The sequence below is a fragment of the Caloenas nicobarica genome, chromosome 1 (assembly GCF_036013445.1).
Source record: "Caloenas nicobarica isolate bCalNic1 chromosome 1, bCalNic1.hap1, whole genome shotgun sequence".
NCBI classification, from domain to species: Eukaryota; Metazoa; Chordata; class Aves; order Columbiformes; family Columbidae; genus Caloenas; species Caloenas nicobarica.
The window spans coordinates 157,664,461-157,682,221 of NC_088245.1; the positions used below are offsets into that span (position 1 = coordinate 157,664,461).

Sequence of the window (17,761 nt, forward strand, 5' to 3'; positions counted from 1 at the left end):
AAAAAGCTTCCTCTTGATAACACTAATTCTAAAGAGACAGCTTACAATACTTGTCGATGCTATAACTAACATGCACAAATTAATGTGTCTACTTATGTGCTAATGTAAAATAAATCAGGTTCTTAACACCCGAACACTGACAGCATTCAGAGTGTTGCAATATAGTTCATACCATTTCACCAGTTACAGCACTAAGAATTAGTGCAATTAAGACATTGTTTCAAATATTTCCCTTCGAACACTCATAGCAAATAGATTTTTTAAAAAATTTTTCACTCAAGTTGCTGAATATGGTAGTGTTTCTGCTGTTGGCAAAGTTTATGAAACCTCATATTAGAGTTTGCTATTCGTTTTCCTTCACTCACTACAATATTTTTCCTTTCCTCTGACTCCTCCAACAAAAGTTACATTTTCCCACTGTCCACTTAAAGTATCTCATTAAGAAAAGATATCAAAAACACTTCAAGAATGTTTAGAAATAAGTATTTTGCATTATAGCAAAAAAAATTTAAATATTTCTTAAGAATATAAACACTAAGGAATCCGAGTTCCCAGTCCTGCAAGTACTGAAGCACTTGCCTAATTTTTGCTGCCTGAACACTTCCATTGAATGTTAATCACATGCATAAGTCTTTGCAGGATCAGTACTTAAAAGACTGAGCTAAGAAAAAATAAGCTTAATTATTAAGCAAGTAAAGGTATAATTTTGAAGCTCCAAAGTATTGCCAAGCATTCAAGAGTTGCTCATTCTTCTGTCTTCAAGCACATATTTTGTTCTGTTCAAGTATTCACTTAAGCTGTTGTAGTTTAAAACACATACATATATGCAACAATGAGCATACAGCACCACTCACATACAGATTTTCCAAATATTGCTATTGGAAAAATACTTTGCATGCTACATTCTCAATCCAATTATTTTGGATATTTTCCTAAAGCAAAACACATTAGCAAACACTTCAGAATAACTGCTCAGTGGATCCATTAGCAGATTTAGTTTGTTAAACTAAATTTTAAAAAAGAATCCCTTCTGCAAATGATGATAGAACCACAAAACAAAACAAAACCAACCAACCAAAAAAAAAAAAAAAAAATCAAATGGAAAATGCACTGGAGCTCTCAGCAAATAACATATTGGAGGCTAACCAGAAATAATGTCACTGCTCTATTAAGAAAGCTCTTACCTGACCCTGTAAGTTTTGAATGGTTATTGAACATCAGTGATAAAGGCAGGAGGAAAGCCACTTGACAGCATTTCTTTCGTAACAGGGCTTCCTAGAGTTTTTGTGGCAAGAAAACAAAGCATTTTACGAAACACCCTTGCTCTGGCCAAATAAAAGTTTGGGTATTTCTAAATGAGAAAAAAAGTTCTCTGTTGGACCAAAAAGTTGAAAATAACGCTCCAAGAGCTTTTGATAAAAGACAATTATTTCTGTCTTAGTGTTTGGGGGAAAAAACCCAATCAACTGTATACAAGTAAAACTACTTAACGTTCATTAGCACTTCACAAGTTAAGAATAATGCATGAGATGCTTTAAAATCAGAACAGGTTTACAAACAAAAAATGTTAGCTAAGAAATAATACTTTTAAACTTGTACACATATTGGTCAAATTAAGCCTTATAGTTAAAATATTGCAAGCTTTACAAGACCACAGAAGTGAAGACTCTGATTCCTGCATATGAGTAAACAAAAAGTAAACTGGAGTGCTATTAAGAGGTAACAGAGAAAACCGCTGCTATCTTAATGTGTAACAACAGCAAATAAACCAACTTGTAGTATCTAAAAGCAGTTGCTAGATGAACAAATAGGAATAAATTTCAAGTATTTGATACTGTTTTCATAATATCAATAAATATAATTCAAGCTAGCTTTTATAGAACAAGTGATATAGCCCAGAAATTGGCCAAAGAGTGGTGAACCAAGGGTAATAAGGAAAGGCAACATGTAGATCTAGGATACTGGGGGGGGGGGCGGGGAGAGGGATAAAAAAACCAATAAAAAACCAACAAATAACCCCCACAAACACTGTTAGATACTTTATTCCTCAAGCTAATGCCCTGTAATACTGAGCGTGCTAAGATCCAGATCCATGAAAGTGGTTGAATGTCCATCTCCTAATTAACTGCCTGACTTGCCATTGGCTACACGATGCATATTCAGGACAGTAAAATGCTGAAATGATACCTCCCAAGACATTTGCAGGGCTGAAGTATTTAAAAGCCTGAAAATACTCTGTAAAAAAGAACACTTTTTGAATCCAGCAACACTATACAACCTATTATAATATAACTTTTCTAGTATCCTAATAGTTATGTATGAAAACAGACTTGTATAATCAATTACTTCATTATTTAAGCAGTTGATTAAAATGCATCTACATTTACAAATAATTAAAATACTAGGGTAAGTGATATAATCTATAGGAAACACACTCCAACTACTTGTAAGAACACTGAAGTTGTAATGGTTATAATTACCAGCAGGCAAGTTTTTTCAGGTTCATAAAAATCTATGGTAATAAATAAAGTTTATTAGCTATGTTTGTTGACTGCTCTGTTAACTGGCCTATTACAAATAAAAGTAACATTCACATTAAAAAATTGACTTGTATTTACAAGAGAGGAGTTAATGGAATCAAGAATCCAGCAACAAATTTTTGGCAATGACTGAATACAATCAGCTGGAAGAGACAGCTGAATCTGACAGCGCAGACAGTAAAATGAAAAACAATCCATGCTAAAGATGTTTAGAAGGCAAGATGGAAAGGTCTGGGTCTCTATTTGTTCTTAAACTTATTTTAAAATGTGACTTTTTGCTTATCCCCAACAGCTAATTTAAAGGTTGAGAGGCATTAAATTCTAGAGATGAGTCATTACCAGTAACAATCAGGCAACACTCTACTACTCTCCTGTAGCTGGTTTGTTTCAAACTGGGGCTTTTGGCCTACAAATTTTAAAGCTATGTTTTAAGTAAAATAAAAGTTGCATAACTTACATTCCATTACTAAAAACCCTACGTTAGCATAATAAAAAAATACTTGCTGCATAGCCTGTCTCAACTGGAGTTTATTTGAAATGCTTTTGTGTACACAGGGGACATGAATATTTTCTTTCATGTTTCATTTAAAATAAACTTTCAGTGATTAAAAGCACTTACTATCAAAAGTCAGTACCAGCTTCCCCACGTACTTGCTACAATATGGGGACAGGGATGATACCTCAATGGAAAACAGGCAGTTCAAAGGCACTAACAAATGCCGTGTGGCAATGCCCTGGAGAGAAGTGAAACAAGTGATAGTACTTGGTTTGCTGATGATGTTCCTGATTGTCTTTAAAAACAACATAGAAGAAAACATGGTCTGTTTTCAAAATTTCACTTAGCCTTTTAATTACTGACATCAGGATGAGCTTTGACTTACAGAAAGCTTAGAAGTAAAAACACTTAGAGCAATGTTCTATCTAAAGCTACATTGGCACTTGAATGATCAGTGCAATATGCAAGTGCCTTATTTCCTTTCTTTCTCACCCCGATGTTCCATCTTTCATGTGCCAATGCCACAAAGCCATGACCATGTACAGGAAGAACTCCACCTTTTTGTTTCCAACAGCATGCTTTAGAATAAGCTGGCTGCCTCATGAGGACTCTCATTTGAAGGACGTTCACCCAAGGTCTATCCTGGATCCTACATCACTATTCCACTCTACCCTTACTCCTTCAAAATCTCTTATATTCCCCAAAAGGCAAATGAGTCAAGCAAAGTTAGGAGATAGAGCCAAGTCACAACACTTCATTTTATCAGTCTGGTCTGAGCCAGTCCAGAGTAGCATCACAGAAAGGCTGTTAAAGCCATAACTACTTCTTTTCTGACAAGGTGGATTTTGCTAAGCACGAGTCAGCTGGACTGAAGAATAGAATCAATGCTTTTGCCCTCAGCCTAGCAAAAATACTTGGTTTATTTTAAACAGAATCTTTGTTAAAGCGTTAAACACTACTCTACAAAATTAAGTCTTCAACATTGTTTCTAAACTCCCTGTCTCAAAGGAAGCAAGCTACACAGACAGTACGGTTCCCCTTAAACAGTCAAAACTCCAAGTTGTCCTCTAACAGTCTGCAAAATCAAATTATTTGCACTAAGCCATTGAATTTGTTTTTAAAATAACAAAATATTCCACAAGTATAACAATATACTGCATGTGATACTGATGCGGAGATTTAGACAAGTGTTTTTTCCAAATAAACAGAAGCAGCTGTGAAGGAAGACAACCAAAGACCACTGCAGATACTTAAAACATTCTATTGGCCCATCTCTAGGGCAGAAGACATTTTTATTCAAATAGGAATCTGAGAAAGCTTTAAGCACAATCCTACTTACAAAACCTGTCTGCCATTATAAATAAAAATTAATGAATACTGATCAGACAGCTTGAACATAAAATGCAGTTTGGCAGAGATTGGTGGAATGAAGGAATTGTAAAGTATTAAGTTAATTTTTGAAGAAAAGTTACAGCCCATGATACACATGTACAGCTATTATCACAGTTTACAACAAAGAAGGAATATAACTAATTTTTTTTTTTAGGCTTTTTTGTGTCAGGCCATATCATAATTAGGCGGTCTTAGTCATGAACAGCAATCCTTAAAAAAGCTAAATAAAGCATTATTAGATACTGCTCAAATGTTTTAAGACTTTGATGGAATGTTCTTTGGTCATTCATCAGCAAGAAACTGTAGTGCTAACAGCTGAAACAACTATTCTGAACAACGTAACTGGTAACTACAGCCAGTTCCTAAAAAACTACTAGATGGGCATAACACCTGTCAGTAAAGGAAATGAAAGAATATGAACAGCCGCAAGCACGAAACTTCTGGGAAGCAATAAAGGAAAAACAAAAAAGTTTTTTTCTCAACTGAAAATAACTCCCTTCACCCTAGCCCCAGTCCTTTTCTCCAAATCTGTTATCACGGAAAATCGTTAGAGTGCTCTACTACCTCCTTTCAAAGCAAAATTCTCAATCCCATCAAGGCCCAAATCACATTATTCTCACTCCTCATTGCTTTCAAAGAGTTTCTAGAAAAAGAAAACCTCAAAGTATAAAGTAAGCAATTAAAAGTCTCAGTTCCAATAATCATATAAAATCTTTAAGTAGCAGCATGTATTTCTTCCCCTTCAAACTTTTTTTTTTTTTAAACCTTATCTATAGGTACTGCTGGGATTAGAATTACTGAACAGTACCACTGGAGAGGGGAGGGAATACATCCATAATGTGAATACATCCATCACATGATCTTTAGACACATTAAAGTGACAGCCAGCAAAAGTAACACTACATCATTACTGACTGTTGTGGTTTAACTTGGCAGGCAGCTACACACCACACAGCTGTCCGCTCACTCCCCTCACAGTGGGATGGGGGAAGAGGATCGGAAAAAAGCTAAAACTTGGGGGTTGAGATAAAGACACTTTAAGAGGACAGAAGAGGAAGGGAAAAATAATAATCATGATAAAAGAATACACAAAACAAGTAATGCACAATGCAATTACTCACCACCTGGTGACTGATGACCAGCCTGTCCCCAAGCAGCAGCTCCCCAGCCAACTTTTCCCCTAGTTTACATACTGAGCATGACATCATATGGTATGGGATATCCTTTTGGTCAGTTGGGGTCAGCTGTCCCACCTGTGTCCTCCCTTCCCAACTTCTCTGCACTCCTAGCCTCCTCGCTGGCAGGGCAGTATGAGGAGCTGGAAAGTCCTTGACTTAGTATAAGCACTGCTCAGCAACAACTAAAACAGAGTGTTATCGATATTGTTCTCATCCTAAATCTAAAACAAAGCACTATACAGCTACTGGGAAGAAAGTTAGCTCTATCCCAGCCAAAACCAGGACACTGGCCAACATTCACGTGCCTAGATCACAGAAAGCATGAAGAAAACCACCTCAGAATCTAGTGAGCTACATCAATGACTTGCTAAGCAGTCACTGAATCACAAAATGGTTGAAGACAGAAGGGAGCTCCGGCGACCATCTAGTTCAATGCCCTTGCTCAAAGCAGGACCACGTATAGCAGGTTGACCTGTGCTGTGTCTGATCAGGTTTTGACTGCCTCCAAGGACTGAGACTTCACCCACCTTTCCAGGCAACCCATTACAGCATTTGATCATCCTCACTGTAAAAACTGTCATTATCTCAACCCATAAGCTGCCTCACTTTTATGTTTTAAATTCTCTTCCCCATTCCATTGCAGGGGAGTGAGCAAGTGGCTGTGTAGGGCTCACAACAGTCAATCAAGCTTAGATTTCAATTTGACTAGTAAAACCAAGAGGTAAAAGCAGACAAACATGCTGCATAAACAGGATGGAAGTCATTTCCATAGGAAGTGCTACAAACACAAAGTGCTGGCCTGTCAGTACCAATTTAACCACACAGAAGCATCAATTTTCAGAGCAAAACCCAAATATGCTGTGGTTAAGGCAGTCAAAGAGACAGGTTTGATTTGTGCAATTCAAATCAGAGTTACTCATTCCAGGCCCACAGTACACAGCTCAAGAGTGCCAGGAATCAATATCTGCCTTGAAAAAAAAAATCCTGTAGCTAAGAGTGATAAACTCCCAACAAGATATCTATATTGACACTTCCTCCACCAAAAATATTACTAACAGCTTAAAGAGAAGTAAACCAGGGATCACTACACTGGAACACAGTACCGTACTTTCAAATATACAGAAAGAAAATCATGTGCCAGACAATCTGATTAAAGCACAAAATCTGCTACCACAGGATATTATCATCAGTAACAGATTAGAATAGGAATGCTGAAAAGATGTAGGTGTACATTAAAGAAGTGAAGGTAACCACCATCAACCTTCTTGTTCAGGCTTCTAGCTAAAGCACTAGTTCTTACTAGGCAGATTATTTACTGTCAAGGAAATTAAGCAATTTAGTGACAAAAGAAAAACTTTGAAATTAACAACCTGAAGTGCTCTGGCAATTTAACTGAATTTTAAACAAATACGTTGGTCACTTAATCTTTCAGTAAAACACTGTCATATGCAAGAGTTAAGTACAGCAACTAACTAGTACCTCAACAGTTAAACATGTGAAGTCAAACTCTGTAAATTACAAGCTACATAACTAATCACCTACAATGGATTTTTGTTTTCCTTTCAGAATAGCTGCCTTGCATGAAGCAGAAAAAACTTAAATCTCAGGATTAGGAAACTGAAATGACAGGGAAATCTGTGCTAATAATATATGTAAGTGTAATTATTTCCAAGGTTTTCTTCCTTTACCTCTACAGACATTACTGACAGCAAAACACAAAACTTCTCTTGTCCGTAGCATAGAAGAGGCTACAGAATGCAGGATGGAACAGAGAAGGTACCCTGCACACTTTTGTGTACAGCTAGAACAGCGCAGAGGTTAATCAAAAATATTCCCTGAAAGGTACAGAAAGAAGCGATTCAATAAAGCAAGCAGCTTTTTCATGGAAATCTGATACTGTTCTATACCCTTCCCTTAACCTCTACATTCACATGTCCAGAGATGGGCTTACCATGGATTTGACAGGCTTGGCAAAAACTCTGTGGAAAAAGGTGGTTAAGGAAGGACAACATATGGGGACAGCATGAAAAAGTAGAAGGGAGGAATGCATGAGGCTGTGCACACAAAGGCAGTGCATAATTCCAGGAGAAACCATCAAAAAATCCAACATGCAAAAGACAAACAAAAAACTGCTCTGCTCTCTTACCTTGCTGTCAAAAAGATCGGTCCATTTTGTTGTTTCCCAGAACGTCTCTGTCAAAGCCTCTGAGCAGCTTTCATGATCCTCATCTTTGCCTTCTGCATCACTGGAAGCAGCCCCTTCTTGGGCCTGCAGATGAAGAAGTTGGTCAGCCAGTGCGCTTCCTTTTCGACAAAGTGCATCCACTAAAGTAGTCTTCTGTTTTTCCATTTCACTATGTTAAAAAAAAAGCATTGAAAAAATATTAAGGGCTTTTTGCAGATACCTCATTAAGAACAGAATCAGTGCTGTACTGAGTTTAAGCTAAAAGCTTTACAGCAGTTAGTACACACAAAATGAAAATAAGCACCAAGATAACTTTTAAAGTATGGCTATTTACTACAAATTAAACTAATTGTAAAGAATGACAGAGAGACTATGCATCAAACAACCTCAACCATTCTTCTAAGTCTGAAAAGCCTTTGGTGTCTTAAGGCAAGGGCAACTCAGGATTCTAAAACTGAATAAGCCAGCATTTAGAAATAGCTTTACAATTCTTGGAGTCAAATCTACTACTACCATAAGCAGATACAATTCTGCTGACTTCAAAGAAACTGCACTCATTTAAAACACCACTGAATTTGGTGTTCAATTCCAGATGTTAGATTCAATCACATGACCTAATGGGTCAACTTACCAAGTAATGTTTAGAATGAAGTTCATTTATGTCATAGCTTTGCTTTTATATCAGCAATTCTAGAATTAAATGGGAATATTCAGGATAGCTACAACAGACAGATTAGTCTTACAATTGAAATCTGGTATTTTATCTGAAATAACCAACAAACATGCATCTCGCCTTTTAAGGGCCTAATCTTAAAATGTGCTGCTCTATTTGTGACTAAAACAGCACCATGCCATACACTGCAAAATCCACCAGTTATTCTCTGGACTAGGGTGTCACCTTTAAAATACTGTATTCCTAGGGATATATACTGGTAATTCAGAGGAACAATCTAAAACTAAAGAAAAAAAACTGGTCTCAAAAATACTCTGAAGCACAAGGTCACCACGTCTTTCACAAATGAAATCTTTTGTAAGCAGTTAGTTCCAAGTCTGCTGTCAATTTTGTCTTCAAACCCAGATCCAAAAGGTTGCAAAGTATTATGGAAAGGCAGGTAGCATTCAAAACACACACCTCTATATCATGGTTCTAGTGATCCCTCTGATATGAGATTAAGCTTGATACAAAAACTTAATACCTCATTTTTTGGACACATTTAAATTCTGAAAGCACTTGTTTATTTTACTTAATACTTCTAAATAAAAACTTGCAGGACTCAGTGTTCCTGCATTCTGGAGATATTATAAAGTAACAAAATAATTTTGTAATCATGTTTGAAATTACCTGTGCCCCAAAGAATAGCACAACTTATTAAAAAATGTTACAGTCATTCCATTTCCTATAAGCAGAGACAAAGTACGTAGATTACAGAAATAGGATGCAAGAAAATTATTTACTGGGTAGGTACTTTTTTATAGTAGTTGCATCAGGCCTGGGATCAGTCTTCATGGCAAAATATACTGCTAATGCTGTCTGATCAATATGAGAGATTACAGTATTTGCAGCTTCAACAATTTCATCAAGTCTTTTCATTCGTTCCTAAAAGAAAAATAAAAAAGGTGTTTAGCACTATGAAACCACAATACTTGATTGTTGATTCTACTAACACTAAGATAAATGGAAAGGTAAGCAGAAATAACATAATTCAACATGTCCTTTTCTCCACTTTCTCCAATTTTTGATTCAAAAAACCTGAAAGTCTGCATTATCAAGATTTCCCAAATAGGTAGTCCATTGCATTGAAAACAAACTAAACCATGAAGTGGGTATATGCAAAGTGCAGAGTTTACAGAAAGAAAAAAAACCCCTCTTAAATAAAGGTAGCAGTTATTAATTTCAGAAATAAATATAAAATCAGAATGAAATAAACAGAAAAATATATAAACTACTGACATATCTAAAAAAGCTGTTTATCTTGAAGATGAACAAAAAAAGCAGATATGTATAAACTTTTCTGTTCACAGTTCCAATTCTTGAGGACAATGATAGATGGTGGATTTAGCTGTGTCATTTCAAGAGGTTACTGTCCTCAGTTGTCTGAGCAATTGTGGTAGAAGGAACTACCAACCCAGCAGAGGAGTAGAATGGGATGTGTGCTTGCCTTGGTAACCACCATTTAAAATAATATCGTTGTAGCCTAAACCAGTCAGGAAAAATACAATGTATTTAACTTAACAATAAGTAAATGATAAGCAAACTTACTATATGCAAGCATACTTTCATTCTGCTGTGGGATTAAGTAAATCACAGTCAGGAAGGCAGCTGTCAATCTAGTTAGAAATTTCTGCTTTATAGTACTGAGTACAGCTATGGCACTCACTTCAAGACCAAATATGTATGAAGAAAGATTAAGCTGCTTATATCACATGGATGTATTTAGACAAAGATGTACTAAGACAAATCAAGTTTTGAAGTGTTAAATCACCTTTTCGGAATCCAGCTGATGAAGTCTTGCAACATACAACGGAAGATGATTAGGAAATGCTTCTTTCAACTCATTATACATGTCACTGGTATCCAGCCTAGAAGAGAAGAGGACATTGCATGAAAGTACAGATTCTGGATTTTTTTCTGTACAGATGCTTTAAGCTTGTGTAGTCATGACAGCAGACATACTTGGTCATCCACTGTATTTTCAGATCTCTTAAAGCTTCAGTAAATTCTTCTTTTACATCTTTTTCCTTTTCCTGTTCTCTTTCTTTCTCTTTGCTGCCATTTTTACTCTTTGCTGGTGATGGTATCAAATGATAGTGGACTGTAAGGACATCCTGGAGATGGGAAAAGAGACACATACTGAGAGGAATACAGTACACTTTTTTCTGATGCTACATAAAAGCTAAATCATAGCAAACAACTACTCTGAGTTGCAACTATATATATGCTAAGTAAAGATTCTAGAGTAAATGTATTAGTTATTAGGAATTCAGGAATTGCTTTACCTTTTTATTTCAAGCAATGCAAAGATGTAAATATTCAAACAGCACACTGAGTGTAAGACAAGAAAGCCTAAAATTTAGCAAGTTTGACATTTTTGTATTCATAGAATTCTACATAATATTAGTTGGGGAATCAGAAAGGTGGGGTTGGTTTGTTCATTTACAGAAAAGCAAAGAACTTGGTCAAAAGGCAAGGGGAAAAAAAAAAAATAATCAGTGACATCCTAGCCTACAAATCTGGCAATAAACAAATGAACAAATATGACTGAATTATAAAAATACAATGTTAGCATAAACATGAACCATGCCACAGGACACACAACTTTATTCCTCCCAAGACAATACTTCTTCCGTGTACCTACTGAATCAGTTGATGCATACACAGTCAACTGTTTTCCACTCTGTGCTACAGACTTTCCAGTTTCACCTCTATCTGCGCTCAAATTAAGTAAACACAGAATAGTTTGGGTTGGAAGGGACATTAAAGATCATCTAGTTCCAACCCCCCTGCCATGGGCAGGGATGCCTTCCACCATATCAGGTTGCTCAAAGCCCCATCCAGCCTGGCCTGGAACACTGCCAAGGATGGGGCATCCACATCTTCTCTGGGCAGCCTGCTCCAGTGCCTCACCACTCTCATAGTGAAGAATTTCATCCTTATGTCTAATCTAAATCTACCCTTTTTCCATTTAAAGCCATTACCCCTTGTCCTATCACGACACGCCCTTGCAAGAATTCCCTCGCCAGCTTTCCTGTAGGCCCCTTTAGGTACTGGAAGACTGCTAGGAGGTCTCCCTGGAGCCTTCTCTTCTCCAGGCTGAAGAACTCCAACTCTCTCAGCCTGTCCTCATAGGAGATGTGTTTCAGTCCTCTGATCATCTTCATGGGCTTCCTCTGGATCCCCTTCAACAAGTCCATGTCTTTTCTACACTGAGGGCCCCAGAGCTGGATGTAGTACAGCAGGCGGGGTCTCATGAGAGCAGAGAAGAGGGGGACAATCACCTCCCTCGACCTGCTGGTTATGCTTCTTTTGATGTGGCCCACAATATAATTGGCCTTCTGGGCTGCAAGTGCACACTGCCGGCTCATGTTGAGCTTCTCCTCAGGGCTGCTCTCAATCCATTCTCCATCCAGCCCATATTTGTGCTTGGGATTGCCCTGACCTAGGTGCAAGACTTCGCACTTGGCCTTGTTGAATCTCAAGAGGTTTGCATGGGCCCACCTCTCCAGGTCCCTCTGGATGACATCCAGCATGTCAACTGCGCGACACAGCTTGGTGTCATCAGCAAACTTGCTGAAGGTGCACTCAAGTCCCATTGTCCATGTTGCTGACAAGGATGTTAAACAGCGCCAGTCCCAATATTGACCCCTGCACAACACCACTCATCAATGGTCTCCACTTGGAAATCAGGATGCTGACCACAACTCTTCGAGTGTGACCATCCAGCCAGTTCCTGAGATTTTTTAATTCCTGCAAGATTTTTTTAAACCCCATATGCCAGCACAAAAACATCACTATAGCTTTAGTTCATGCGACACCAGTCAATAACTACTATGAGAAAAACAGCTACAGCTATTTAAAAGGAAAATCCTTACTGATCTCAGACCATGCTCTGAAGTCCGTTTCCTGGGATGATTTACGTACAAATTTGCAAATGAGCCAACATCGGATTTAAGTCACTGCTTCTAAAACATTACAATTGCTAAGAGAGGCCATTTGGTTGGTTTTTGTTTTAATGTTGCAACTTTTTTATAAAGCCTCTCCCCAAACAGTGGGGGCACATGCCCAGTTATTTTACATAGAGGACATTTCACAGAGAAGATTACTTACGCTTAAACCCTCTAAACACCATTACTCTGTTGCGACATTGTGCAAAATATTGTTTTGCGTGCTCAGTTGCTGTGGCAATTATTCATATCAATTAATACAAAACACATTTGTGAAAATAAGTTTCCTATAAACTAAGTCAATGTTGCACAAGATGGAGTTATCTGAGGTTACTTACATAGCGGATAAAAAGGTGACTGTTCGAAACTGCTATGCATAACCTTGCAATAACAGACTGCAACACTACACTTCAGAAACTATTCAAGAACACAGATGTAGAACAATTTTATTTGGATTGACAGTTCAAAAATACCAGCAGCTTGCTATGGGTTACCGAAAACAATACTGGTAAGAAAAAGTGACACAAATATTCTCTTAAAACACTTTTTCCACCTACTTAATATGTAATTGCAGATGAACCACAAACTTTACATTTACATATTTTTTTAAAACCTATTTCAGATCACTAATCTACATTAAAGTATAGCTTTCACAGGAACTATCCTGCACACGTGCATTTCAAGTATGAAGGGCACGACCAGGCAGGACACTCAAAGATGACTTCAGCAAGATCTAGGCCACACCATGACAGAACAGGTCACAGAAGCAACCATATGCAGTGAAAGATATGGACATCAGGAACATGGCATGGGGCTGGCTAAGGTAATTAGAACTGTAGAAAGAAACAACGTAGTTCATTAAAGTGAACCAAACATTTTAAGATGCCTAAGAAGTTAGTCCAGTAGAAAAATCTGAATCATTAGTTTACAGTGTTTTTTAAAAAGACATCCTCTATCAAAACTGACACTTCCCTAAGAAAGAAACGTGCCTTCCTAGAAATATTCTTCTAATATTTCAGGATTTCCTCCCTGAAAGTCCTCTTAGATCTCACTTGGAAACATACGTTTGGTGTTATATATTTACACGGCCTCTGCATTCTCAAGCCTCATCTACATGAGCAGGCTCTACTACTCTGGATTAAGTTTCAAACCAAGTGTAATTGTATTATCAAAGTCCCACTTATGTGGATGAACACTTTAATTTAAGAGACAAATTCTACATAGCTAAACCAACAGTAAAATGTCATCTCACCATTCTGGAAGTATTACAAGCTATGACTGTTGAAAGGAAACAATGAGCTTCAGACATAAGCCATCTCCTTTTGAAAAAGAGCTTGCCAAAAAGGAGGCACACTCTTCTCTACAGACACCAAACTTATTTCATGGGATAAATACAGTTTAGGTGCTTATCACATTTAATTAAACTATCACAAGACCATAAGATGGACTGAAGGCTTCCTTCTTTTCTCTATTCTATCTGTAAACATGAGCATTATTCATAAAACTTGGCAATCTCCTAGATACCAGAAGACACTGTCATTGTCATTACAGAAACATTCAACATTAGAGATTAAGCCAACTCTTCACAATTCAGCACTTTAATCTCTTTTTTTATTCAAATGTCACTAACTGTTCCAGAGCAACAGAATTATTAGAGTAGTGTACTAGATTTGATTTTATATATACCTATAAAAAGATAGAGGGATAGACAAGAGAAAGGCAGAAAGCAAGCATATTATCTATTGAAAAAATTACTAGGGAAACTTTCAAATTAATGAGAAAGCTGCCCTTTTTTTATCCTCTAACAAAAGTAATAATCAAAACTTTGGAAACATATAGGATACACTCTTCAGTCAGTGTACTCTGTGCACAGTTTGATAAGACTCAGTGAGTTGATTTTTAACTAGAACTACAAACCACATACATAAACAAGCACAGCACCTCCGAAACAGTCACCTCTTAAAAGACTTAAACAGTTAACTTAATTTTGTTTAAAGGTTTAAACTTAGATTTTTGTCCGATAGTTCAACATCTGGTATTTTATGTGGAAAAGACATATGAACAACTGTTACTTTAAAGCATTCACAGCAAAATTAACCACAGGAAAAAGCTCCTTGAAGGAACACATCCATGGTCTCATTTTTCGTTTAATAAATACCATGCACATCTGCATACACACACATCTGAATGTGCATAAATAATCTGTATCTACCTTCAGACGCATACAATTTGTGCGAAGTTGCTTATTTTTACAGAAATACTCATGTTTAATTGAAAATGAATTAAGGTTCTTGAAGTCACCAGCCAGGCTTACAGGAAACTAAATCAGACATGTACTTCATCCTATTTTTGAAGGCCTCCTGATTAAACAGGAATAGAGCCTTAATGCTGAAAAGAAGTCATCGAACACATTTCCTTTTATGTTTGACTTCACAATGGTATTTATTAGTCTTCCACTGGTACTTAACAATATCTGCACAGTGCATTTCTTGCTTCAAATTGGAGGGAAGGATGGCAGAGTAGGGAGAAAGATGCAGAAACTTTCTATGCCTCTGCTAGTAGTTACATATTGCTGTTCAAAAGCTGCATTATGTATCAACAACAAAACACAGACCAGAAAAAGTCAATGATGATCTGTTTTCATTCTGCCTATGTTCAGGACAAAACTTGGAGACAACAGGAAATAATCAAATTTCAACTGCATTACAAAAGTTAAATTGTGAAAGAAGAAAGGTACATTGAACCAATTTGTTTTTCACATGGTTGTTTAGCACATGCCTTCCTGTTAGAGACCAACAGCACTTCTCAGGGTACATCAGCTTCCCAAGCCACGACAGTAGGGCACTCTCTACTTCAGTGGGGATCAGTTCAAAGGAAAAACATCACTGAATTCTGAATTTTATACATATCACAGGTTCAGTAGTCAGAGAGAAAGGTGGTGGTAGTGTCTTTTGTTTGTTGTTTGGTTGGTTTGGGTTTTTTTTGTTTTGTTTGTTTGTTTTTGTTGTTGTTGTTTTGGGGTGGTTTTTTTGTGGTTTTTTGTTTGGGTTTTTTTTTTTGAAGTCCAGACACACTGAAGACAGGAAGACGTTAAGTAAAAACACACCCTGATGTCCCAGGTTGAAGGAGGTTATCCTTCTCCTCTACTCTGCACTGGTGAGGACACACTTGGGAGTTCTGGGCTCCCCAGCACAAGAGAGACATGGACATTCTGGAGAGAGTTCAGTGAAGGATCACAAAGTTAATGGACTGGAGCATCTCTCCCATGAGGAAAAGCTGAGAAAGCTGGCGCTGTTCAGCCTGGAGAAGGCATTTGGGTGGTGGAGACAGAGAAGGAATCTCATCAATCTATGTAAATATGTGTAGGGAGGGTGTAAAAAGAAATCCAGACTTTTCAGTGGTGCAGTGTGACAGGACAAGAGGCAACAGCCACCAACGCAAACACAGAGGTTCCTCTCTGGACACCAGGAAATACTTTTTCGTTGTGGGGTGACTGAGCAATGGCACAGGTTGTCCAGAGGGGTTGTGGAGTCTCCACCCTTGGAGATGCTCAAAAGCCACCTGGATGTAGTTCTGAGAAACCAGCTTTAGGAGGCTTGAGCAGGGGGATTAGACCATATGACCTCCAGAGTCTCTTCCAGCATCAGCCATTCTGTGATTCTGTGAAATCCATGGTAGTGTTGGTAACGTGTTGCACATATGTGCGAGCTAACAAGTTCCCTCCCTCATCAACTGATACATATGTGTGTGTATGCATATGTGTGTGTGTGTGTATATAAAGCTTTCCAGAGACTAGTCACCAGTATCAGAGAAAAAAACATATATAAAATGTGACTTGTAAATTAACACTCCTAATCCCACAAGAGGGCATGGACTCGTCTGTGAAAAATATGAAAAATCTACACATAGCTTTTTGATTGACTGGGTCACAAAATAAATATATAAACATGTTTTCCATACTGGAAAACATCTTAAACGTATGTAGACTTATGGCAGGGTAGAGTAAATATTCAAAACTTGTAAACTAGGAAGCCCTCAGAGTTGCATTCTCAGAAAAATATATTCATTAATGGAGCTCTTATGGATCAATGCTCTGAAATACACTGTATTTTATTTATTTGATCATAGTATGCTGACATCTGAGGTAAAAGTATGAAGAAGAACAGTTTTTATTCTGGCTTGAGTGGGGATAATGCTCAGATATGAACATGAATCTGTTCTGAAACCAAGATTTAAAACCAGAACAAGCAGCCTCCTGGATCTGTTTGATAGGTTTTGCTATGCAAATTGAATTATGACTAGAGTTTATTAACTCTCTTGTTAGAAATTCCCTTAGTGAAGACTTTATACCCTATTCATCAGGAAGCTGTACATTCACATGGGATTTTAAATCATCTTTCTAAAAGTGATCTGCATACTTTTCAGATGCAGCATGAAAATAAAATTGCAGCAATGCACAGTAAAATCCTTCTTGTAAAGCCTAATCACATTCCACACAGTTATTAAACCAAGACCAAAGTAATCAGCAGGCTCAGTTACCAGCTCACTGTTAAACAAAATAACAGATTATGGCAATTAACTGTGTTATGGATGATTCTCATGCCTTATTGCTAACAAGAATCCTGACTAATTTGCATGCCACTCCTGAACACAGTACCTTGAAAACAAGAGAATGTAAATAGGCTTACAATGTAAGAGCAAAACAAGACAGTAGCTTTATAAAGGTAGCATATTTTTTTTTCTTATAAAGACTGTTTCAGCCTCTGACTGCCAGCAGAATATTGCATTACTTAATATAAGAATGAGAAAGCACAATATTAAAACACTGCTATGTTAAAAGTTACTCAACTCCCTACCTGAACTATCTTATACATGCTCCAAGATTATTTCTGTAAATTCTAGCACCTGCTACATCACTGTATAAACTGTAGCCTATAACAAGTTATATTCAATGTGAGTAGAATCACAAATTGAGAGACTTTTCCATCGAGTTCACCCCTCCTACGAAAAAACTGCTTTCTTGTGACTGTAATGAAGGTAGCTCTCAATTCAGTAGATGTGGTATACAGTCATATATTCAATTCTACATCAAAGTGTTATGTTCATATTCAGTTCTTAATTTGCAGACAGAATAGAACAGGTAGAACCACTTGTCACAGAAAATCTTGACCACAAGCACTGAAGATTCCTGAGTATTTAATAAAAAGAAAAATTACAGACCACTAATCACCACATGCGTTTTTACAGCACTTATTGCAGAAGTATCCAGATGCTCACAAGCCTCTCAGCTTTGTATTACAGCAGTGTT

The 17,761-nt window shown here is 37.2% G+C and overlaps 1 protein-coding gene across 2 annotated transcripts in view; it reads right to left on the reverse strand.

The window, feature by feature from the left end:
* TPP2 (tripeptidyl peptidase 2) overlaps nt 1-17,761 on the reverse strand; it is a 53,278-nt gene that overhangs the window by 2,395 nt on the left and 33,122 nt on the right. For both annotated transcript variants that reach the window (XM_065626895.1, XM_065626894.1), the window contains 4 exons: nt 10,466-10,617; nt 10,275-10,371; nt 9,258-9,388; nt 7,753-7,960 (listed from right to left, as the gene is read on the reverse strand). In XM_065626895.1, coding sequence (XP_065482967.1) covers nt 7,753-7,960; nt 9,258-9,388; nt 10,275-10,371; nt 10,466-10,617 — 588 coding nt within the window. The remainder of the gene's footprint in view (nt 1-7,752; nt 7,961-9,257; nt 9,389-10,274; nt 10,372-10,465; nt 10,618-17,761) is intronic.